Genomic DNA, 25301 nt, shown 5'->3' with positions numbered 1-25301 from the left:
TCCATCTTTGTATCACTGGGATGTTCTGCAGGAGATTCTTGTTTCCTGCATGTCACTATCTCCGCAGCAACCCCAGTGAGCTTTAAACGGAGCTGTGTGATCTTGGGCCAGCAGTTTAACCTCTCTGGGTCTGTTTCCACATCCGGACTGCTTGTAGATCCCTAAGAGTTAATGCAGTTTTTGTTTTTTGTTTTTTTAAGAGTTAATGGATTTAAAGACTTGATGAGCACCTGGCATTTAGTCAGGGCTCGGAAAATGTCAGCTACAATCATCAGCGTCCTTTGTTAGCATCTAGGGCTTTCCATGACATTCAGAATAAACTGTGGCCTCTGCGCCCTGACTTCAAGGCACGCTACACGCGTGCCCCTGTCTCGTCACCCACCCTCTGTCATCCCTCTTTATTCTGCTCTGGCCACACTGCCTTTGCACTTGCTGTTCCCTCTGCTTGGAATGCCTTTCCACCTGATCTTCCCACAGCTCGCTCCTTGTCATGCTGGTCTCAGCTTCAGCAGCATTTCCTCAGAGAGGACTTCCTGTCTACCTCGCCATTACTCTCAGTCCTATCAGCCTGGCTTATTTGCTTTATACATCTTGTGACCAGTTAATATCGGTCTACCAAAGTATTGGTGAATGGAGACATGGTCTGTGTCCATGAGAGCTAGGACCTGGTTCCCCACTTATTCCCAGAACCATGCCTAGAACCATGCCTGCACGGAGCAGGTCCTGCTCATTTGCTGAGTGACTAAACTGGTTTGGAGCCCTCAGGTGTGTCTGGGGGACAGATGACATCTACAGCACCCCAGATTTTTTTTTTTAATATTTTATTTATTTGACAGAGAGAAATCACAAGTAGGCAGAGAGGCAGGCAGAGAGAGAGGAGGAAGCAGGCTCCCCTCCAAGCAGAGAGCCCGATGCGGGGCTCAATCCCAAGACCCTGAGACCATGACCTGAGCCGAAGACAGAGGCTTCAACCCACTGAGCCACCCAGGCGCCCCAGCACCCCAGATTCTTAAGGGACTCCTGTCCCATGTTTGTCTCAGCCTGAGACCCTAAACACAGCTCTGGGCTTGGGGACAAGATGGACTCACTGGCCCTGAATCCAGGGACTTGCCCTGGCAGCCCGACTCTCCGTCCCTTGGGTTTCCCCTTCCTCCTGAAGTGTGTGCCCCCCCCCCGCCCTCATACTTCAGTGACACTGGCAGTTGGGCAGCCCAGGGGGGTCTTTGGCAACCTCCCTGAGTCCTCAACACTTGACCTGAGGGATGAAGAGATCAGAAGCCTCAAATTCCTTCCACTTTCACTCCCAGCTTTGAAGAGGGAAGGAGGGACTTCCCAGCCCTCAAAGGGACAGGACAGAAATCCTTTTCTAGCCCCTGCTGTGCACCCAGCACAGCGATATTGTTAAACCACGAGGAAAGCAAAGCATTATTTAATTAGCTTCGGAATCACGCAGACCTGGTTCAAATCCTGCTCCTGTCATTTTCTAGAGCAGAGGTCAGAAAGCTGTTCCTGTTAAAAGTCAGATAAGATAGTACATATTTTAGGCTGTTCTGGCTCTGTGGTCTCTGGTCAGCTGTTCAAACTCCTCCACGGCAGCTATAAACAAGACTTATGAACAGACTGCTTGCTGGATGCGTGCCCATGGGCTGTAGGTTGCCAACCCCTGTTCTAGAGTAAATTAAAAAGTAAATCTTGGGGTGCCTGGGTGGCTCAGTGGGTTAAGCCTCTGCCTTCAGTTCAGGTCATGATCTCAGGGTCCTGGGATTGAGCCCCATATGGGGCTCTCTGCTTAGCGGGGAGCCTGCATCCCCGCTCCCCCCCACTCCCCGCTGGCTTGTGATCTCTCTGTCAAGTAAATAAATAAAAACTTTGAAAAAAAAAAAAGTAAGTTTCTTTAAGAGCCTCAGTTTCCACATCTGTCAGATGGGGATGATCTAGTACCTGCCTACCTCTCTGGGTGGTTGTGAGATTTTTTTTTTTTTTTTAAGATTTCACTTATTTATTTGACAGAGAGAGATCACAAGTAGGCAGAGAGGCAGGCAGAGAGAGAGGGAGGGAAGCAGGCTCCCACATGAGATCATGACCTGAGCCGAAGGCAGCAGCTTAACCCACTGAGCCACCCAGGCACCCTGGTTGTGAGATTTTAAATAAAGTATGTAACATGCTGGGGGCCTGGGTGGCTCTGTCTGTTAAGCCGCGGCCTTTTGATTTTGGCTCAGGTCATGATCCAGCCCCACATCTGGCTCTGCGCTCAGTGGGGAGTCTACTTTAGGATTGTTTTCCTCTCCCTCTGCCCATTCCCCCCCAACTCACTCTCTCTAAAATAAATAAGTAAATCTTTTTTTAAAAGATTTTATTTATTATTTATTTGACAGAGATCACAAGTAGGCAAAGAGGCAGGCAGAGAGAGAGGGGGAGGGAGGCTCCCCATGGAGCAGAGAGCCTGATGTGGGGCTCGATCCCAGGACCCTGAGATCATGACCTGAGCCGAAGGCAGAGGCTTTAACCCACTGAGCCACCCAGGCGCCCCAGCAAATTTTTTTTTTTTTTTTTAAAGTATATGGGGCTCCTGGGTTGCTCAGTCGGTTAAACATCTGACTTTGGCTCAGGCCACGATCTCAGGGTCCTGGGATAGAGTTCCACGACAGCCTCCCCACTGGTCCTGGAGGTTTACTTATCCCTCTGCCCCACCCTGGTTCATGCGTGCGTGCGTGCGTGTGTGTGTGTGTGTGTGCTCTCTCAAAACAAACAAACAAACAAACATACAAACAAACTTACCAAATAAAAGTATATAAAATGCTGGGCCAATACTTGGTATACTAAAGGGCTCAGTAAATGTCTCTGGTCTTCAGTAGTAACTAAACAAAAGTGCTAGTATTAACAAAAAGTGCTTTCCAGATATTAACTCACTGAAAACTCATAACGTCCTATAAGACAGGTTATCATTAACCCATTTTACAGATGAGGAAATAGAGACCCGGAGAGGTTAAGGAACTAGCTCGAGTCAGTCTGGCTCCAGAGACCCTGCTTTTTTTTTTTTTTTTTTTTTTTTTAAAGATTTTATTTATTTATTTGACAGAGAGAAATCACAAGTAGGCAGAGAGGCAGGCAGAGAGAGAGAGGAGGAAGCAGGCTCCCTGCTGAGAGAGAGAGCCCGACGCGGGACTCGATCCCAGGACCCCGAGATCATGACCTGAGCCGAAGGCAGCGGCTTAACCACTGAGCCACCCAGGCGCCCCCAGAGACCCTGCTCTTAACCACTCCACTCACTTGTGTCTCTTCTTAAATGACCCCGTTTAATCCCTACAGCAATTCCTTGAAATAGCTCTCATTGCTCCTATTTTGTAGACTGGCAGACTGAGGTACAGCGCGGGGGAACTAAATGGTCCAAGTAAGTAAACACAGGACACCAACTGGATTCCTGCCCAAGATGTCAACATGCCTAGCCTGGCTTCCCCTTCCCTCTCCCCACCTCCAGCTGTGTTTTCTTTGGATCCCTGCGCGGCTTGGAGAAGCTGCGTCAGACCGTCTCCCCTCCTGACCATTCTCCCGCCCCCCGAGGCACATCCAAGCTACCCCTCAGGACATGAACCCCCTTCCTCTCTCTGCAGCTCGTGGACATGGAGGGGCCTGGGTTGGTCCCCCTGCGTGTGTGACAGGGGGCGGAGTTGGAATGAGGGAAGAGCTCTGTGGGGGGCGGGGGCGATGTCAGCCCAGGAGACTCTGATTACATCTCCCCAAACAGGCTGAATGACACATTGGCGGGGGGGGGGTGTGCACAGACACTTACCAAATGGAAATATAAGAAACACAGGACTGGGGCTGTCTGAGTGCACCCAGCGCAGAGCTGCTTACTGCCTTTCTGTGGCTTCTCAAAGTTGGACACGTGGCCTTTGGGTTTCTCCTTTTCTTTCCCATTTTGCTCCTTGAAGACCAGCTCCTTTTTCTGCGGATGGAGCCGGCCACCTGGCCCCCAAAGGATCTTCCAGGTTTCCAAGTCAAGGACTCCAGCGCTTCTCATGGAGCGTTGCTCCCCGGCTCCAGGGCGCTGTGCACCCCTGTCCCTTGTACCTCTCCAGCTACTTGGCCTTGAGCAGCTCACTCATCCTCTGACTTCTCTCTTCTTCATGTTCACCCTCCCTGCCTGCTTCCGTGCTTCTTGTAGCCTCTCGCTGACTCTGCCTCATGTGGGCCTCTTTCTTGATGGCTCTCTAAACTTCCTGTCCCCGCTTTTGTTAGCACTCAGCATGGGCTTCCCAGCCGCTCACTGCTTTGAGGAAGGTGTGGAAGATCTGTCCAGTGCTGCCTAGATGTCTGGAGTTCATAAGCCAGAAATAGAAATTTCCAAGTAATTGAAGGGAGGGGGCTGCGAGCGGTAGTGACTTTTCCTTCTGAAGATGACGATGGGTCACCATGCTCAGCCTGTGCTTCTGTCTTCGCAGGCCTTTCCAAAGGGTACAAGAAGTACCCAACACATTCCAGCATCCTGACTTCTTCTGGAATCCTCTGCTGCCAGTCTCTGAGGGCCCAACATACACAGAGCTGAGAGTCAGGAGGACATCACAGCCCTCCGGCCTCCCTCCCTACTGCCACCAGCGAGGGCTGTATTTCAGCAATGTCCCCACTGTGGTACCAAATTCTGCAGCTTTCCCAGACTTCTCCTCTCAGATCACAGGCCCCTCCTCGCCCAGATGCTCGAAGCCCACCCAGAAGCCGGGGAGTTATTCTTGAGTCTCTTACTTCCCGAAACCTCATGTCAGCAGATCCTGGTGTCCCAAACTCCAGAAGGTGCTCCCCCTCCCCACCCCTACGCACACCTTTCCATTTGCACCAACACTAGTCCGGCCCATTTTCTTCTTTTACCCTGACAAGCAGTATCATCTCCCTGCATCACTGTCGTCCCTAAGGATCTAGCCTTCCTGCACCAACCACAGTGATGTTGAAAAAGTAGAAATGGTAGTTATTTTCCTACCCTGTTCGAAACCCTCATTCAGGGGCGCCTGGGTGGCTCAGTGGGTTGGGCCTCTGCCTTTGGCTCAGGTTATGGTCTCAGGGTCCTGGATCGAGCCCCACATCGGGCTCTCTGCTCAGCGGGGAGCCTGCTTCCCACCCCCCCCCCATCTCTCTGCCTGCCTCTCTGCCTACTTGTGATCTCTCTGTCAAATAAATAAATAAAACATTTTAAAAGGAACAAAAGCAAAGCAAAGCCCTCGTTCACTCCCCGTCACACACAAAATAAGACCTGGACTCTGGCTACGAGCCCGGAAGGACTCCAGGCTGCCAGCTCCTTCCTACCTTCCTCCCCAACCATCTTCCACCAACGCCTGGACACCGGCTCACTCAGCCTCAAGCTTGCCCTTGGTCCCTCCCTTCACCCGCTGCACCTTTGCAGATAGACTTTGCATGGTTAGCTTCCTTCATTCACTCGAATCTCTCCTCCAGTGTCACCGGCCCTGGGAGGACCCTTCCCTATCACTTCCTTTTGTTCTGCTTCATTCTTTATTCTCTGTTTCTTCCAGAAGCCCCATGGGTGTTTCCTCAGGCCCCACACAGGGTCTGGTACACAGAGTCTCCTTCAGTGGGAGGAGATCTTATCATGGACTGAGCAGTACGGCCCTGACTGCCCCCTGAGCCTCTAAGCTCCCTGTGCTTCCTGCTAGCACCCCTCTCCTTACATCTTTCTGGGGTTTTCTGGAGCTGGCCTGCAGCCAGGAATGCCATACTCTGCTAATCTCTTCAGAGGCCTGAACAATCCCTAAAGTCATAGCTGGGGGCAGGGTGGGGGGGTGAGCATTGCTCCCCCAGTTTCTCAGCTGGCTGTGCAATCAGGACTCCCTGACCAAAGCCACTCCCAGGCCCCTTTTCCTTACCTTGCAATGGGCTGGGCTGCCCTGGGACTTCATGTGCCTTCATGGGAGGCAGCTTGCCTCCTACCCTCAACCTCCTATGTTTCCTGGTGCGGGAGAGGCTGCCGGCCAGCCTGAGGTCTCTCTCAGTGCCCCACAGGCCAGAACTTCTTGCCTGAAGTTAGATCACTGGTTCTCAACCCTTCCACACATTAGCAGCTTTTATTTAATTAATTTATTTTTTAAAGATTTTTATTTATTTATTTGACAGAGAGAGATCACAAGTAGGCAGAGAGGCAGGCAGAGAGAGAGAGGAGGAAGCAGGCTCCCCGCTGAGCAGAGAGCCCCATGTGGGGCTCCATCCTAGGACCCTGGGATCATGACCTGAGCTGAAGGCAGATGCTTTAAGTCACTGAGCCACCCAGGCACCCCCACATTAGCAGCTTTTTAAATAGGGAGGGTTATGCCTGGTTTTGTTTTGAATGCCTATGGCCCCAAACCCTAAAGCTCTGATTTTTCCTTTCCTTCTTTTTTTTTTTTTTTAAGTAGGCTCCATTGGTTCAAGTCCCCCCAATGCCGGGCTTGAACTCATGACCCTGAGATCAAGACCTGAGCTGAGATCAAGACCTGAGCTGAGATCAAGTGTTGGACACTTAACTGACTGAGCCAGCCAGGTGCTCCTCTGATTTTTTTTTTTTTTAATAGGCTCCATGCCCAACATGGGGCCCAAGTCAGGACCCTGAGATCCAGAGTCACACACTCCATGGTCTGAACCTGCCAGGCACCCCCGCAGAACTCTGATTTAATTGGTTTGGGCTGAAGCCCAGGCATCAGTGGGTGTTTTTTTAAAAAAGTTCCTCAACAGGATATAATAAAAAAAGACTGATAGTAACAAGCATCGGCAAGGACGTGGAGAAATGAGAACCTTCACATGCTGCTGCTAGGGACGTAACATAGTGAAGGGCTTTGGCAGTTTCTCATAAAGTTAAGCACACACTTAACTACATACACAGCTATCCAGCTTCTGGGTGTCTACTCCCCAAACAGGAAAACAAACGCTCACACCAACACTTGCACATGGATGTTCATGGCAGCACCATTCCTAACAGCCAAAAAGTGGAGAACAACCCAAAGGTCCAGCACCCCGTAAACAGATTAAACAGAACGAGCTGTATAGGTGCGGCAGGGGACCATTCAGCAGGAAAAAACAATGAACTATACCGATCGGTGCAGAGACAAGGCTAGTCTCAAATACAGAACGTAAAGTAAAGGAACGGAGGCAAACACTGCATTCTGTATGGTTCCGTTATGCGAAAGGTCCAGGAAAAGCAACTCTATACAGATAGAAAGCCGAGTAGTGGTTACCCGGGTCTGGGGCGTGGGAAGACGGGGTGATGGCAAACGAGTCACGAGAGCTCTTTTCTGGGGTGATGGAAATGTTCTGAGTTGGGATGGCCGCACAGGGCTATACATTTACTCAAAATCATTGACTGGTACATTTGAAACAGGTGACTCTCATGACATACATAAATTATTAAAGTGTTTTTTTTTTTTTTTTTTTTAATTAACGTTTTTCCCACCAGGGTTGAGATCTCTGGGTTAGAAGCCAAGCATCCTAGGAACCCAGCTGGTGTCCTCCCTCTTCCCCCCTCTGGTCAAAGTTTCCTATGATTTCAGATGCTCATGAAGCTGCCAGCTGTCACCCTGGTTTCTTTTTTGGAGAAGTCTGGGATTTCATTCTGCAGACTCAGCTCCTAGGAGGGTAAACATCCTGGTTTGTGGCTGCTCTGCCCAAAGTAGTACGAACCGGCATCAGAAGGAATGGGTGAGGAGGGTGAAGGTGCCCCCGCCCCCAACCTGAGACAATCCAGACACCACCTGGACATGGCAGGTGCTCACCCAGAACAGGGACTGAATTTGGGGCTCAGGACCCTGACTCAACCTGCACCTTCCCCGTGGTCTCGCAGTGTGCTCTGGCTGCCGAGTTCCCCCAACACGCCACCCCTTTCCACCCCTCCAGGCCTTGGTACCGGCTGCATCCTCGCCCACCTGGAAAGTCCTATCCTTCCAGCAAGAGTCAGCTCATTGCCCTCTCTTCTGAAGCCTTCTCTTTTGCAGGGCCCAGCCCCCTGGTCAGCCCAGCAGAACCCTTATCTCCCTGCAGCAGAGGGTTTCTTCCTGTTCTGTGTCTGTCTCCCCGCCTCCTCTGCGAGCAGCCTGAGGACAGAGTCTGTCTTATTTATCTTTGGTTCTCAAGGTTCTGGGGTGGGCCCCACTTCACACCGGGCCCAGCTGGAGGAAGAAATGGAGGGGAGCCGGACACCACATCAGACACTTAAAGGACCAGGAAGGCTAGAGGAAACGCCCCACTCCCCTCGTCTATTCTTGGCCTAAATGGCTTCTCTCATCTGGCCCCAGAATGGCCAGAGAGCCACTCCCAGTGGAAACCACAGTTTGGGATGGAAGACTTCCTTCTGCAGCTTTCCTAGGGCCAGGCCCACTGACCTTGGAAACAGCTTCAGTGTTATTTAAACGGCAGAGCAGAGAATATGAGCAGCTCAAGCTGGACCTGGGTGGGGGTAGCCTGAATCAGGATCACGCAGGAGCCTCCCTGCCCGGACCACCAGGGGTTGGGATGTGTGGTTCCCTCTCAGCAGCTTCCTACTGTAATGGCAGAGAACAAGGGGGTGAAGGTATGTGGCAGCCTGAGCCTGGATGTTTATGTTTCTGCTCTAATATGGAGCCTAGGCTGAGGTCCTCACAGGCTCTGCCAGCTGGCTCCGCTAGCAGGCTCCCAGCCAGGACTGGCTAAAGCTGGAGGAGCCCTGCTTATCTCAACCACCTCTCCCAACTCACTAGGCTTCTTCAGGAAAGTTGATGGAGTGCTTGAAAGCTCCAGGATATTTGCTTGACCTGCTCATCCCTATCTTGGGAGTAGTGGACTCCAGGCTGTTGGCAAGGACTCTGCCACGGCAGGCAACTTCTGCTTTTCTTGGCATCTCAAAGGGCACTGCCTTGGTGTCCCCACCACAGAAACCAGAGCCTGGAATAGAAACAGGGATACCTGGAAAAAATCACCCAGGCTTCAACCCAGTGTGGTCTGTCCATGGTCAACAAATATTTACAGAGGGTTAGGCACAGCACTGGGTATGGGTGCTACAGATGCGAACAAGCCCCAGCCCCACCCTTAAGCAGTCCACTGAGCACAGGCTGCTGTAGGAATACAGAAGAGGGGGCCTGACCTAGCCTGGTTCAGTGAAGGCATTCTGGAGGAGGTGACATCTAAAATAAGACTTGAAAGGGCGCCTGGGAGGCTCAGTGGGTGAAGCCGCTACCTTCGGCTCAGGTCATGATCTCAGGGTCCTGGGATCGAGCCCCGCATCGGGCTCTCTGCTCAGCAGGGAGCCTGCTTACCCACTCCCCTCTCTCTCCGCCTGCCTCTCTGCCTTGCGATCTCTGTCTTTCAAATAAATGAATAAAATCTTAAAAAAAAAAAAAAAAAAAAGAATTGAAGAGGGCACCAGGGTGGTTCAGTTGGTTAGGCATCTGACTCTTGGTTTTGGCTCAGGTATGATCTCAGGGTTGTGAGACCGAGCCCCTCATGGGGCTCCATGCTTAGCAGGGAGCCTGCTTGAGATGCTCCTTTACCTTCTGCCCTACCTCCCTTCTCTCATATAAAAAATAAATAACATTTTTTTTTTAAAGATTTTATTTACTTGACAGACAGAGATCACAAGCAGGCAGAGAGCCAGGCCGGGGGTGGGGGGATGCAGGCTCCCCGCTGAGCAGAGAGCCCGATGTGGGACTCCATCCCAGAACCCTGAGATCACAACCTGAGCCGAAGGCAGTGGCCTAACCCACTGAGCCACCCAGGCGCCCAAGAATAAATAACATTTTAAAGTAAGACTTGAAGGCTGAATGAGTCCAATGGGGGAGAAAGAGTGAGAGCAAATGACATATGCAAAGGCCCACGCTCAGAGAGAACCTGGCACCTTTGGGGAAATTGCACACAGTTCGTGAAGGCTGGGGTCTGAGGAAGGAGAGGTCCTTTGAAGGTCTGGATCATGAACAACATGAATGTATGTCAAGTGTTCGACACAGTCCATACTCAACGCTCTGCCATGGTAGCTCCCCTTATAATTACGACCTTGTAAACCAAGTTAAGGGTTTGGGAATTCATCCTGCCGTCAGTGGGGAGATATTCAAGGGTGTTAAGCCCAGGGTGACGTGAACAGATTTTCCATATGACCAGATTTAAAGAGATCTCTGTGACTGTAGGGGGCATTACGGACTACGAGAGAAGCAAGAGTGGAGGACAGGAAGAGCAGTTTGGAGAATGGTTTTAGTAGTCACTCATCCATTCAAATATTTACATACTTAATGGCTTATCTCATTTATTTAAATATAATAACTTTGTTGTTATTATTATCTATAATAATTCAGAAAGAAGGTATGGGGTGGGGGGGCTTCAAATATCTCCCAACAGCAGAGTAGATAAATATCCATTGGAAGACAGAATACAGCAATGAAAATGAACTACAGCTACATGCAATGGGTTTTCCAAATCCAATGTCGAGCAAAAGAAGGCCAACACAACATAGGACTGTAGAATTCCATCTGTATACAGTTCAAGCAACAGGCAAAATGAAACTGTAGTGTTTAGGGATACACGCTTCCGTGGTAAAACTACATAAGCAAAAAAGTGATTACCACAAAATTAGTGGTGATTCATGCACCCAAAAGTTTATAGCAGCAATGTCCACAATAGCCAAACTATGGAAAGAGCCTAGATGTCCATCAACAGATGAATGGATAAAGAAGATGTGGTATAGGGGCGCCTGGGTGGCTCAGTGGGTTAAGCCTCTGCCTTCAGCTCAGGTCATGATCCCAGGGTCCTGGGATGGAGCCCCATATTAGGCTCTCTGCTCAGCAGGGAGCCTGCTTCCCCCTCTCTCTGCCTGCCTCTCTGCCTACTTGTGATCTCTCTGTCAAATAAATAAGTATTAAAAAAAAAAAAAGACATGGTATAGATATACAATGGAATACTATGCAGCCATCAAAAGAAATGAAATCTTTTTTTTTTTTTTTTTAAGAAATGAAATCTTGCCATTTGCGACGACGTGGATGGAACTAGAGGGTATTATGCTTAGCGAAATAAGTCAATCAGAGAAAGACAATTATATGATATCCCTGATATGAGGAAATCGAGAAGTAACATGGGGGGTTTGGGGGGTAGGAAAAGAATAAATGAAACAAGATGGGATTGGGAGGGAGACAAACCATAAGAGACTCTTAATCTCACAAAACAAACTGAGGGTTGGGGGGGGCGTGGGGGGTTCTGGACATTGGGGAAGGTATGTGCTATGGTGAGTGCTGTGAAGTGTGTAAACCTGGTGAGTCACAGACCTATACCCCTGGGGCTAATAATACATTATATGTTAATTTTAAAAACTTTTTAAAAAATAAAAAAAAATAAAGAAAAAAAATAAAATAAAAAATAAAGGAAAACGCAACAAATAATAAAAAAAAAAATAGTGGTGATTATGCTGTGCTTGATGATACCTTGACCTGAATGATGTTCACATGGGTCTTTGCTCTGTGACAGATCATCAGGTTTACATTTCTGTTTTGTGCACTTTTCTGTATGTGTGCTATTCTTTTCTTTTTTAATATTTTATTTATTTGACACAAAGAGAAAGAGTTGAGGCGGGGGAGCAGCAGGCAGAGAGAGGGCGAAGCAGGCTCTCCGTTGAGCAGGGAACCTGATCCAGGCTCCATGGAAGGACCCTGGGATCCTGACCTGAGCTGAAAGCGGACGGTTACCCAGCTAAGCTTCCCGAGTGAACTGGTACCTTGTTAAGGGAGGCTTGGCTTCACCTACTGAGCCTATACGGGGGGGGGAGGAGGGCTCAGATCTTCTCGGAGCAATCCTCATAACCCCGTGAGGCGCTAACACCTAACGTTTTTAAAGGCCAGGTACCACATGTGCTGGGTACTTCACAGGCCCAGTTAATTCTCTCCAAACCTTCACAGGGCAGGTGGACTTACCTTCCATTAGAGGAAACCAAAGCTCAAACAGGTCGAACAGCTCCCTCAAGGCCACACATCTAGGATGGAGGAGCAGGGCTCTAAACTTAGCCGGATTGATGAATTCCCTACTTCCTATTGCTGCCTCCCGTTTTGGTGGCACTCCCCCAACCCCACCAGGCTGCATCGGGCTAGGCACCGCGGACGGCAGAGGCTACTGCCCAGCTATGTTACCAGCAGCTTCCGGCTCCGCCTGGGAAGCGCCAGGCCAACAGCAGGTGGCAACCTTGTGTTCCTTTTAAGCTTCTGCTGAGAGGTCAGTTTAGTAAGGCGGCCCGAGAGGGGTGGAGCTAGCAGGTCGGCCCGCCCCTACCTAAGAACCCCGCAGAGAGTCGGGCGTGCGGTACCTAGCAACTGCATCTCCCGCTGGGCTAACTTTGGTGGCCGGTCTGAGCTCTCAGCGAGGCTTAGCACCGCAACTAAGTAGCCACAGGTATGTCAGTATTGGGAGAGCCCCTCTGATGCTTTTAGTTAATAATTTCCTAAATTTACCAAAGCCGTTTATTATGTCTCCTGCGGCTGTTTTGAGTTTCTCCTACTCAAGAGCACTTAGAACTTATGTAGCCTCACTGTGGGCGAAGGTTCGATTTGCATGCATCCTGGAAATGGAGAACGGCTGGAAAGCATTCTTGGCACAGAGAGGTCAAGCGACTGGACGTTGAAGGGGCAGAGCCCAGCCGGAGCTAGGACCCGGGTCCCTGCTACGCCCAGAGCAGCGTCACCACAACTCCGCCCCCGGGTGGGCGTCTTTGCAAAGCGCCCGCAGGTTCCCAGCCCGCCCCGCGCCCCCCGGTGCGCAATCTCAGTTCGGCCCCGGCGGTGCACCTCCCACCCGGGTCCTCCATCCCCGGCAGATGTGCTAGCGGGGGGGGGGGGGGGAAACTGAGGTTGGGAGCGTGCTTGTGAGCACGTTCTTTCCTCAGTCCACACCCCACAAACTGCAAAGCTGCCATGCCCTCCTGAGACCCACATGGAACAGCAGGGAAGGGCGGGAAGAAGGGGAGGGGGCCAAAAGCAAGCAGAGTCTGTGGAGTCGGCTGGTTCTGCCACACTCAAGATGGCGGCGCGGCGGCGGCAAGGTCCCTCAGAGGCGGTACCAGCGCATGCGCAGCGCGGAGTCCCGGCCCGGGACACAAGATGGCTGCAGCGGCGCTGGGGAGGGCGAGGCGGAGGCGGCAAAACGGGAGGTCGAGCAGAACGTGTAGCCGCGTCCCCGCGAGTCCGCTCCGGGCAGGTAAGAGCCCCAGGAAGCCATGGTCCCGCGGCGAGCCGCTCCGGGGTCCGGGGATCCGAAGCCGGGCAGCGGTGGCCCCTGTGGCGCTTTCCGCTCGGGGCCACCGCTTGCCCTATCTCTGCCGCCGCCGCCATCTTAGGCCCGCGGGTGGGTGGCCAGGCCGGTGGCTTCGGTGAGGGAGGTGGGCCCGGAGAGCGCGGGCGGAGCGGCCTCTAGGGCCCCTCCGCTGCTGCCGCCGCCACCGCCTTTGTGTCGGGCTCCGACTCTGAGTCGCCTCAGCCCGGGGGCGGGAGCGCGCGGTGGGGCGGGGGGCGGAGCCCGGGAGATGGGCTGGCGCGCGCGCGCCAAACAGCCCGCCCCCGCTGGGGTTGGGGGTAGGGGAAAGTGTGCGCGCGCTCGGGTGAGGGTGGGGGAGCCCCCTCATTGAGCGTCCCCTGCGCCTGCGCACTTTGCAAGTCCTTTGACTCCGCCCTCCTGATTCAGAGGGGTTCTGATTGGTGCATTACTGAGGTGGTCCCGCCCCATCTTTCTCCAATAACTGGGTTCTTTCCCTTCTCGTGCGTTCCTCCGGTTGCGCAGATACAGTTGTTTATTAAGCTGGTCGGCTCTGTGAGACTGCGGTATGCGCGGGGGCCGGGAAGCCTTTGGAAAATAAAAACATTATCTTGATAATAGAGTTATTTCTTACTTAAAGTATACAGTACGCTAGACTCTACGTATAGAGACCATAGAGATCGAATGAATCCTGTTTATAAGTCGGAAGGCGTTAGATGGACCTGGACCACGTCTGCCCAAACCCAGAGCAGGTTCTTCGGTCGTAGACCTGATGGCTGCTCCCAAATCACCGGGGAAATTAAGAAAAATTCTTTAATCGTAAAAAATTGGTCAAGGTTTGAAGCGGTGTAAAATTTGTCATCGCGTTTCCTGGCCCCGCCTTTTGGGGTGTGTTTAAGAAACAAGAATTCTTGTGTATCTCCCCTCCCCCATTCCTGACTTCTAGGACGTGAAGTGAGGGACAGGAATCTGAATTGTTTTACAAGCCCTCATGATGCCCAGTCGCTTTGAAAAAACTCCAGTGTCCCCCTTTGGCCTCTTAAGCTATGCTGTTCTTGCTGCCTCTGCGTAGTTACGCTATGGAGTGCATCAGTGTCACAAGATAATTTGTTGGGGAAACTGTCGATAAAAGTGGACATACCGTGTTACATAATCCATTAGCATGTATGATTATTATTGTGGTTTTAAAGAATTGACTTCTTTTCCCTCACTGTGGGTGGCTTGGTAGTGTGCCCCCGCCCATCTGATATGTATAGTTGGCCTTTGATCAACACAGGGGTTGGGGCACTGATCCTGGCTCAGCTGGAAATCCCAGTAGAACTTTGGACTCCCCTCAACTTTACTACTAGCCTACTGTGGACCGGAAGACTTACTGGTAACATAGGTAGTGGATGAACATGGGTTTTTTACATTATGTGTATTATACAGTGTATTCTTACAATAAAGTCAGCTAGGGAGAATCAAATGTTACTGAGAAAAGTATAAGGAAGTGTAAATACATTTATAGCAGCACACTGTGATGAGAAAACTGCATGTAAGTGGACCCACGCTTTTCAGACCTGTGTCGTACAAGGGCCAAATGGTATGTCCGCTTTTCTCTTGTCTTAGGGATATTTTGGGTGATAGGAGCAGTTACACAGTTTTTGGGGTCCAGTGTGCAAAATGAAAACATGGGCTCCCTTGTCAAAAACCTTTTTTTTTTTTTAAGATTTTATTTATTTATTTGACAGAGACACAGCAAGAGGGGAACATAAGCAGAGGGAGTGGGAGAGGGAGAAGCAGGCTTTCTGCCAAGCAGGGAGCCCGATGCAGGGCTTGATCCCAGGACCCTGGGATCATGACCTGAGCCCAAGCAGACCCTTAATGACTGAGCGACCCGGGTGTCCCCCACCTTGTTAAAAACTTATTAGAAACTTCAAGACAGCAACCGTAGAGCCTGAAACCAGGCGTAGGGCCCTCCACAGCACAGGGCCTGTGTGCCTGCAGGCTGCAAGTCTGAAGGTGAAGCTTTCGGTTTGCAGAATTTGAGAAGTATCATTTTCATCCCTTAAATCCCCAGATCTCCCACAGTGTTCCTTGCCCTGGGGGCTCCCCCCTTGCTCCACGTCATTGCCTCTCTTGCTGCTGTCCCTGTGCTGCAGCATTTCACAGGTTTGTGACTCTCTCTTCTCTTCGCTCTGCAGTTGCTGATGCAAGGAATTTCCTGGGCCCCCGTCCACTCCACTGCTGACCAGCCCACCCACCTGCGCTGAGCCTTCCTGCAGGCCTCCCCCCTGCCTCTGTGGGACCCTGTGACGTGGGGGTCCATCTGATCGGAGAAGAAAACCCTCTCATGCTAGCGTTGCAGACCCCAGAGGGTGAGAAAAAGAGGGACCTTTTTCAGGCTTGAGACATACGGGCTCAGCCCCAAGGCACCAGAAATCCTTCCTCCCCAGAGAATCAAGCTTTTTCTCCCCTCGGTTAGTGGTTCTGAACCTTTTTGTTATCACGGCCCCTTCTGGTTGTATGTCCTATTGCTTCGTGCATTTTTACTGCCAAACTGTACCGACCAGTAACCGTTTGCTTTTCCCTTTCCAAATTAACGAAGACATCTATGACTGAGTGTACAAATAAAATTAATGTCCCAGTGATTCCTATGATGTTGTCAACAGCCAATCAGAGCTTCTGATCATCGCGAGATAATCAGTGTTACCACAACGAGTTGATAAAATTTCAGCAAGCAAAGATAACTGATGTTTCAACATGCTTTTGTGCCTTTTTGTGGGTAAATGATTTCTTGGGGGTGCTATGACATATTGAGAACAACTCTGGGATCACCAATCCAATCTTGGTTGGGCACCTAGGAGTCTAACAGCCAGATTGGGAAATCACTGGCCACTGAGGCTTGTGTTGGATGTACTGGGGTGGGAGTCGTGGAGAATACAAATCCGGAGGAGCTGACCTGCTTCTTGGCATTTAAATTTTCACCTGGGAATTAGGAAGGACTGAATTAGGTATTTCTTCTCAGTCCCACTGGTTTCTTTAGCAACAGATTGTTTCCTGCCCTGAAGCACAGAATGAGGCAGCCATTTAGATGCCGTGTCCCCTCCAGGCTGCACTCTGTGCCAGTTAGATTTTATTGGATAGGAACAGGAAAGAGGAGGATTTACTGTTCTTTTTTTGTGGGAATAGCTTTTCAAGGGCAGACCCTGTTCTGTCTTCTGTGCTACTCTGTGCTTTGTAAATATTTGCAGAATGAATAGAGTTCCTATTGGGTCCAGGGACCCCGCTGAGCGCTGGATAGTCGTGAACTGGACCCAGTTCCTAGCCCTGGGAATTCTGATCATCTGATGGGTAGACAAACCCCGCTGACAGACAGGATTGAGTGCCACAGTGGAGGTATTCATGGCCCTGCAGAGGGGCTCTGACCACCTTGCTTGGGGTGGGGGGTGCCATTGGAGAGTCCAGGAATGCTTCCTGGAATATGTGAACATCATGACAAGCCAGGTGGAGAATTTGGGAGAGTATGTCAGGAAGAAGGAACAACAGGAGTGCACCCATTTTCTAGTTGAGGGAACTGCGCCTTAGATCCCAGGGCTCCTCTGGTACCACACCAGCCCTCCAGGGACAGGACTGGATTGATATCTTCACATCTGCAAGTGGTCATTGGGGCTCTCAGTGGATTGTAATGGGTGGGCAAGGGGTGGAGTAGACATCCGTGTCCTGCTGGCCTGATACCCTTCGGTCCTCTGTGTGGCAGGTCCGGTGTGGGTGCTGAGATGGCCAATGAGAATCACGGCAGCCCCCGGGAGGAAGCATCTCTGCTGAGTCACTCCCCAGGCACCTCCAATCAGAGCCAGCCCTGTTCTCCAAAGCCCATCCGCCTGGTGCAGGACCTCCCAGGTACTGGCGAGGGGCAGGGTAGGGTGGTGGGGTAGGAAGGATGCCTCAGGAGCCTCGCTGACTCCAGCTGGGTTCCGTGCTTGTTTGCAGAGGAGCTGGTGCATGCGGGCTGGGAGAAGTGCTGGAGCCGGAGGGAGAACCGTCCCTACTACTTCAACCGATTCACCAACCAGTCCCTGTGGGAGATGCCTGTGCTGGGTCAGCATGACGTGATTGTGAGTGCCAGCCCAGGGAAGGGCTCCCAAGCAGCTTCTAGCATTTGGGCCATCCTCAAGTCTATCTTGAGCACCTGTTATGTGCCTAGCCCCATCTTGGGGCCTGGGGATACAATGACACACAGACACAGCCCCTGCCCTCATGGAACCTACACTCAAATAGGGGAGACTGACACGTAAAGAATTGATTGTAATCATGTGTGATCCTGAACTTGAACTCCATGTTGGGCGCTGTGCCTGTGGTGCAGTAGTGAGCAACTGGTCCTGCCCTTGTACACTCAGGGGGCCCACAGTCTGCTGAGGAGCAAGTGGGATCACAGTGTGGCACGTGCGTGAAGACTAGCATTGGACTGCACCAGGGACTCTGGTCTGCTCATGGGGAGGGGAGGGGACAGGGAATGCTTCTCCTTGAATTAGCATTTAAGGTGACAAAGTTAGTGAAGTGAAAGTTGTCAGAGGGGAGAAGCACGTTCTAGGAGCAGAAGTGTCCATGTGAGGGGTCTGTCTGGCAGGAACATGGGCTTCTGGATCCCTATCAGGTAGGGCAGACTTTCCTTACTGGGCATAACCAAGCAGGTTGGCACCCCCATTTTGCAGATGAAGACACTGAAGGTCAGAGATGGGAAATGACTGGCCCAAGACCTTGAGCCAGTAGGAGGCAGAGCTGGACTCAAACTTGATGTGACTTTAGGGCCACCCCGCCTGCTATCACTCATTCTCAGTGTCACCAAAGGAATATCATCCATAGGGCCTTGCTCTTTAAAAAAAAAAAAGAATTTCTTGAGTTTTTCCCTTTATTCCTCTCATTCTCGTGTTTAAGGAGAAGTTAACATGTACAGAGGGTTCCTCTCATGCCCCATGTCCTATTAAACTGGTCATATCCCCAGACTCACTGAATCATTTTCCCAGCAGGAGGTCGGGCCATTGTGAAGGTGAGGGAATTAGGAAGGGCCGTAACCCTCCCAAGGTCACATAACTGTAAGAGGCAGGCAGGAGTGGAACCCAGTGCTCTTTCTGTGTCCTAGCCCCCTTTGCTCTTGGAGCAGGGGGCAGGAGGGCATCAGGATTCCGTATTCGTGGGACTCCTAAGCCACTAGCCCTGGTTGCAACTGTGCTGGTCTCCCTCCACCAGTCGGACCCTTTGGGGCTGAATGCGACCCCACTGCCCCAAGACTCAAGCTTGGTGGAAACCCCCCCGGCTGAGAACAGGCCCCGAAAGCGGCAGCTCTCGGAAGAGCAGCCAAGCGGCAATGGTGTAAAGAAGCCCAAGGTGAGCATCTGCGGGCTGTGAGGGCGCGGCTGGTAAGCGGCTGCCCCAGGCGGGCAGCCAACAGGTTCCCTGCGAGGGCTGGGCAGTGGCAGGTCGGTCAGGAGGGGGTCTGGGGCACAACTCACCACTTTGCCAGTGCAGTAGCCATAGGCTGTCTCTCCTGACCCTGGTTCCTTTTACTTTTTTGCTCTAGATTGAAATCCCCGTGACACCCACAGGGCCGTCGGTGCCTAGCTCCCCCAGTATCCCAGGAACCCCAACGCTGAAAATGTGGGGGACATCCCCTGAAGATAAACAGCAGGCAGCTCTCCTCCGACCCACTGAGTGAGTCCCTGCCGATCGACTTGGGGGCATCCATTGTCGATGTGGTCTGGGACTGTGGGGTATGGCGGCAGGCGGGGCACCCCTCCTTCCTTCCTGCTTCACTCCTTTCTGTGCCCCAAGGGTGTACTGGGATCTGGACATCCAGACCAACGCTGTCATCAAGCACCGGGGGCCTTCAGAGGTGCTGCCCCCGCACCCCGAGGTGGAGCTACTTCGCTCCCAGCTCATCCTCAAGCTTCGGCAGCACTACCGGGAGCTGTGCCAGCAGCGAGAGGGTAACTGCCTCCTGGGCCTCCGGACCCTTGTTTCCACCCACCCTTAGCCAAGAGCTGGGCTTGGGAATGGCGCAGCAGAGCCTAGCAGTTGAGCACGTAGGCCTGCTGGAGCCCCAGCTCTGCTAACTGCTTACGGAAAGGGGGTCTGGCGTCGGTAACCACAAAAGCCATCATTAGCACTGCCAGAATGCCTGCCGTCTGTCAGGTACGTGTGAAGCCTTTTCATGTGTCTGTAAGAGGGCACGAAAACCAGAGTACCTGGCCCTCACAGCATTCCTACAAGGAGGAAGTGGAATGGGAAGTCCTCAGTAAGCTGCAGCATATTCTTCAGTAAAGAAGCCTGCTTAACTCGCTGAAATGGCGTTTCTCCTTTTCCCTTTTACCCTAAGTAACATTTACTAACACTCTAGAAAACTCGCGATTCTCATACTTGGGGAGGAGTTGCCTAGAGGCGGGGCTTTGACGGAACACCCGTACCATTTACTACCGCGCCTCCGGTGCCCGCATGCCCCCCGTGGGCTGGGCCTGTGTGCAGGCTGCTGACCGAGCCAGACCTTCACCAGCCTGTCTGTCCCGCAGGCATCGAGCCCCCACGAGAATCTTTCAACCGCTGGATGCTGGAGCGCAAGGTCGTGGATAAAGGCTCTGACCCCCTGTTGCCGAGCAACTGTGAACCGGTCGTGTCACCCTCCATGTTTCGTGAAATCATGAATGACATTCCCATCAGGTACAGGCCCAGAGCTGGGGCCAACTTGGTGGGGCGGGAGGGGAGGGGGTATTGGTGTGTGTGTGGCCACTCCTGTATCAAAGGGCTCTCACTCGGCCTGCTCTCGGTCCCAGGTTATCCCGAATCAAGTTCCGGGAGGAAGCCAAGCGTCTGCTCTTTAAATACGCAGAAGCTGCAAGGCGGCTCATTGAATCCAGGTTTGCTCTCTCCTGTCCCCAGCAGGCTGGGTTTGTGATCAGAGTGGGGAGGTCCTCGGCTCTCTGGCCCATCTCATGGAGCTCGGCGGCCCTTTGTGGTGGAAGGAGGCCAGCTCCCAGAGGCAGCACAGGGGCTGTGAGGGATGCCTTGATGCCCGAATGTCAGTGCGGGGGTAGGGGGTATAAGTGTGGAGCAGATGCCCGACTGCTGGCTCCATCACGCACCCTCAACTGGCAGGAGTGCGTCCCCCGACAGCAGGAAGGTGGTCAAATGGAACGTGGAGGACACCTTCAGCTGGCTGCGGAAGGACCACTCTGCCTCCAAGGAGGACTACATGGTGAGTGGCCCCGGGTAAGGAGGCCGATGGAAAGGCTCTGTGGCTCCTTCCTTCAGCTGCCGGCCTAGGCTGGGCAAGGGCCCCCAGCAGAGCTTTGATGCTTGTCGGTCCCCAAACCTCTGCACGTAGAGATGTTTGTCCAGGCTCCTGGCTCCGTCCTAAAGACGGTCTCCATTAAGGTTCTTAATGGAATCTTGTGCTCAGCCACACAGCATAAGTAGTTGCCTTTTTAACTTAATGAATGTTGAACAGCTCCCCTGAATAGACTTTTGGACTCAGATGGACAGACTGCTTTTTCTTGGGTACGTGCACTCACCACAGCAAAGAGCTGGCGCCAGATTGAATGCCCTGCTTTACTGCGTCCACAGTGATTCCATTTTCTGGCCCAGACCTGTCAGTTCTTTAAGTCTCCACCAGCACTAGCAATGGGCTTTCTTTTCAGGACCATTTTTCACAAGAGGCAAGGTTTCGCACTTCACGATAGTAACTGTACTTGACACGTAGAGTGACAAAGGTAGGTGTACTCACTAGCCAGAGTGACTCATTTTCACTCATCACTCTCACACGTGTGATTCAGGAAAATAACAAATGCCTAGTTAAATCCTTGCCAGTTGCTAAAAGCTCAGATTTCAAATCTGCAATGACCAAGGACTCTGTTTTGTCATGGTCTTTTCACCGTGGTAGATGGCAAGTGCTTTATGAGCGGGGACTTTACCTGGTTTGTCTGTCTCCCCAGCAGTTCTCATGGCACCTGGCACAGTGTAACTCCCATTAGAGGTGCTGGCATTTACTGAACACTTGCTGTATGGCAGGGGTTCAGTGAAGCCCTTAATGGGAATGATCACATTTAATACTCAAACTGCCTTATCCGGTAAGTACTTTGTGTTCCCTCAACAGTGGAGGACTAAATTCAGAGATGACAAGGGACTTGTCCAAGTGACACAGCTACTGTGCTAGTAGCAGAGCTGGTATCAAAAACGAGGACTGCTGGAACCCACCAGCCCTCCCCCAGCAGCCCCCCGGAGCCCTGATCAGGAGTGTCTCCTCCAGGACCGCCTGGAGCACCTGCGGAGGCAGTGTGGCCCCCACGTGTCAGCCGCAGCAAAGGACTCCGTAGAGGGAATCTGTAGTAAGATCTACCACATCTCCCTGGAGTATGTCAAACGGATCCGTGAGAAGCACCTTGCCATCCTCAAGGAAAACAACATCCCAGGTAGGGAGCCAATGGCAGGGAGCCCACTGTGAGGCCCCAACTCTGTTTCCTGGGCCCTGACTGAGGGACAAGCGAGGCTAAGCCTCCAGACCACAGGCTGATTTCGGGGAGCCTGTTTCCCCCAGCAGTGTCTGGGGCAGGACCTGCTGTCCTGGGGCTCGGGGGTTTCAGCCTTCCTCTAGGAACTGGAGAAGGGCTGGGGGAAGGGGAAGGCAGGAGGCAGCGGATGTGGGGAAGACAGGCTGGGGGTAAGCAGTTAGGTGGACTTCTCCCCACACTGCAGTCTCATGCCTGGCCACAGGCTCGGACGTGAACTTGGGTAACTGAGTGCTTGGCCCAGAAAGCTCTAGGCCTAGGCCTAAGCAAGCGATGCAGTTCTCATACTCCCGCCTGGCAAACTGGGGGCCTGTGTCAGTACAGAGCACAGTACAGAGCACGCTGGCCTAGGCCACCAGCTCTTGCCCTTGCCAGCTGTCTGGCTGTTAATGTTGTCACCAAACCGCCTGAGCTGCATTTTGCTCCTCTATGGGATGAGACTTACCTCCCCTGGTTACTGGGACACGCGTGTGAAGGACCCAGTGCACAGCAGACATGGAGGCTATCCGGGGTTCCGGGGTGAGAATTAGCGGAGCCGGGGCAGGGTGGCCTCTCACTGCTCTCCCTGCCCACAGAGGAGGTGGAGGCCCCAGAAGTGGAGCCCCGCCTGGTGTACTGTTACCCAGTACGGTTGGCCGTGTCTGCACCCCCCATGCCCAGTGTGGAGATGCATATGGAGAATAATGTGGTCTGCATCCGGTATAAGGGAGAGATGGTCAAGGTCAGCCGCAACTACTTTAGCAAGCTGGTAAGAGCTGGGGTCAAGGGGAGGCAGGTCCCCCCAGGTCGGGGAGGGGAAGGCTGGCTCCTTCTGGAGCCAGCATCCTCGGCAGGAGGCCAGCGAGGAGGGAGGGGGCGCTGTTGAAGGCCTTTGCTCTCTGTCCCACAGTGGCTGCTTTACCGCTACAGCTGCATTGACGACTCTGCCTTTGAGAGGTTCCTGCCCCGAGTCTGGTGTCTCCTTCGACGGTACCAGGTACGGGACTGGGGTAGCAGGGGAGGGCTCCGGGCTCCGCTGGAGGGCGGGGAGAAGGCTAAGGCCAGGGGGCTGACGGTGGCCACTGTGCAGATGATGTTTGGCGTCGGCCTCTACGAGGGGACAGGCCTGCAGGGATCGCTGCCCGTGCACGTCTTTGAGGCCCTCCACCGACTCTTCGGTGTCACCTTTGAGTGCTTCGCCTCGCCCCTCAACTGCTACTTCCGCCAGTACTGCTCTGCCTTCCCGGACACAGATGGCTACTTCGGCTCCCGCGGGTGAGAGCCAGGGGGCTGCTGGGGCCCTTCTGCCCAGGCCCAGGAAGGGCTCCTCTAGAGCAGAGATCCCACCTGGGCCAGCAACTTCCTAATGCTTTTGGGTTTGGGAATCGAGCAGTGTTGGGTGTAGTCTCTGCCTTCAGAGCTCTTGCTGGGTGACCTCAGACTGGTCTCTACTTCCGGGAGCCTGATCGCCCCTAACCCAGCCTGCAAGTTTCTCGGTGAATTAGCCCAGGCTGGTGTAGGAGCACGTGGTCCAGGCACAGAACGGCTCGGGAAGTGGTACTTCAGACATAGGAGACCTTTCAGACTCACTGGGAGGGTGGAGGGGAGTGAGCGTGGGTGAAAGGAGACCCCGCCTCCAGCTGGCAGACAGGCCGGAGCCAAGAAGGGCTCAGCCGCTGGGAACTCCCAGCTGGGGCTTGTGCTTCAGTGTCTGAACTGGGTTTGAGTCCCTGCCCTTCTACTAAGTGGCTTGGTGGACTTGGCCTCCAAGCCTGAGCCTCTCCATCCTCAGCCCTTAGGCCTGACCAGGGCCCATCCCTTCAACACCGTGGGGGCGGCACCCATTTCTGGTGGAGGGCCTGGGTCCTGGTAGGACTTGGAATGCTCACCTCTGTCCCCAGGCCCTGCCTGGACTTCTCCCCGCTGAGTGGTTCCTTTGAGGCCAACCCTCCGTTCTGCGAGGAGCTCATGGATGCCATGGTCTCTCACTTCGAGGTTGGTGTGCTGCTGTGGGTGGGGGGCAGGGGTGGCACGCAGGATTGCCAGCCACCTGGAGGGCAGCCTTTGATGTCTACCCCGTGCCCCCCCCCGTAGAAACTGCTCGAGAGCTCACCAGAGCCCCTGTCCTTCATCGTGTTCATCCCCGAGTGGCGAGAACCCCCAACGCCGGCGCTCACCCGCATGGAGCAGAGCCGCTTCAAACGCCACCAGCTGGTCCTGCCTGCCTTCGAGCACGAGTACCGCAGTGGCTCCCAGCACGTCTGCAAGAAGTGGGTGCCGGGGAGGGCAGGGGTGGGGTGGGGGAGGAGGGCCAGGCTGATCATGCCAGGCCAAGCCCCACCCTGAGCTGTTCCTTTGTCCACAGGGAAGAAATGCACTACAAGGCCGTCCACAACACAGCCGTGCTCTTCCTACAGAATGACCCCGGCTTTGCCAAGTGGGGGCCGACGCCGGAGCGGCTGCAGGAGCTGAGCTCCGCCTACCGGCAGTCAGGCCGCAGCCACGGCTCCAGCTCCTCTTCTTCCTCGGAGAACAAGGACCGGGACTCGGGCCGCGAACAGGGCCCTAGCCGCGAGCCTCACCCCACTTAACACATCCTGCGGGGAGGAGGAGCCCCAGGGTGCTGGTATGGACTGCTGGGACTCGGGCCTCTTGGGGCTGAGCAGACCCCAGGACCCTCCCCGAGGTGGCAGCGGGACTCAGGCTGCCAGTGTCATAGGAAGATATGGCTCTGCCAGGGCTCCCCCTCCCTGCCTGAACCCCCAACTCCTCACCTCAAACTCACTCCGACTCCTGTGTAAATAGGCCCTGTCCCTTCCCTTCCTCCCCCCCCAGTCCCAACCATCTTATTGCCATCTTGTTTCATTTGTAAAAGGAAATACAGAAACCCCCGTAAGAATGCGTGAGGGTCTTGAGGGCAGAGAAGGTGGAGAACCTGGAGTTAGTCCTGGAACCACACCCTCTACATCAAGGCTCACCTTCTTAGGATCCCCTGGGTCTTACACCCCAACCCAGGGCTCCAGTGTCTTAAGTTCTCACCCTGATGGCCCCACAGCTGGGTCCCTGCCAGCCCCGCCTGTGTCCAGCAAGACTGGGGTCCAGAGCCCTGCGTCGTCTGTCGGCAGGCCCTGGACTCCCACAGCCAGGCCTGCCGTCCTACCTCCAGGGAGCAGAGGATGGGGGCTGTGCCCAGGAATAGAGCTGGACTCCTGCTCAACTCGGAGCCACCACAGCAAGGGGGCAGCCAGGATCCCTACTCCGGGCTCAGTGGGAAGAGCAGCCCAGAGTGGCCATGGGTTTCAGGGAATGGTCTCCCTGTGGACAGGCAGCTGGTTGTGCTGCCCTCTGAGGACCTCTAGGCCTGGAGCAGATGTTCTCCTGGGGCTCAGGAGAGGGGAAGAAGGTCTGAAGGTGCTCAGGGGGTTCTTACCAGCTCAGCCATCTCTCCCAGTATCAGGCCTCTGCCCCATGGGCCTGCCCTGCTGCTGGGCCACCACACTTAAAGGGGGGCAGGGCGGGCCTCACTGTGGGGCCAGGCAGCTCTCCTGAGCTATAATAGGCTCT

General features: G+C 53.4%; 1 protein-coding gene and 1 long non-coding RNA gene across 3 annotated transcripts; one reads left to right on the top strand and one right to left on the bottom strand.

Moving 5' to 3' along the window:
• Nucleotides 1-6466: 6466 nt before the first annotated feature.
• Nucleotides 6467-12707, bottom strand: LOC131807535 (uncharacterized). The gene is made up of 3 exons (XR_009344531.1): nt 11895-12707; nt 8703-8889; nt 6467-8510 (listed from the first exon to the last, which is right to left on the bottom strand). It is a non-coding gene; the product is annotated as an uncharacterized LOC131807535 (long non-coding RNA).
• A 302-nt stretch (nt 12708-13009) lies between these two features.
• On the top strand, nt 13010-24636 carry PCIF1 (phosphorylated CTD interacting factor 1). 2 transcript variants are annotated; one of them, XM_059132979.1, is made up of 17 exons: nt 13010-13167; nt 15405-15578; nt 16961-17103; nt 17194-17318; nt 18451-18588; nt 18782-18912; nt 19033-19187; nt 19767-19914; nt 20028-20111; nt 20350-20449; nt 21500-21662; nt 22334-22506; nt 22648-22734; nt 22828-23012; nt 23639-23732; nt 23832-24007; nt 24103-24636. In XM_059132979.1, the coding sequence occupies exons 3-17, from the start codon at nt 16980-16982 to the stop codon at nt 24326-24328; spliced, it is 2109 nt and encodes a 702-aa protein (XP_058988962.1). In that variant the 5' UTR covers nt 13010-13167; nt 15405-15578; nt 16961-16979; the 3' UTR covers nt 24329-24636. The 2 variants fall into 2 exon arrangements, with proteins under 2 accessions (XP_058988962.1, XP_058988963.1); XM_059132980.1 differs by having other exon boundaries at nt 15405-15680.
• The last annotated feature ends 665 nt before the right edge of the window (nt 24637-25301 follow it).

The sequence above is a fragment of the Mustela lutreola genome, chromosome 9 (genome assembly GCF_030435805.1).
Source record: "Mustela lutreola isolate mMusLut2 chromosome 9, mMusLut2.pri, whole genome shotgun sequence".
Lineage (NCBI taxonomy): Eukaryota > Metazoa > Chordata > Mammalia > Carnivora > Mustelidae > Mustela > Mustela lutreola.
This window is presented reverse-complemented; position numbering and strand designations above follow the sequence as displayed.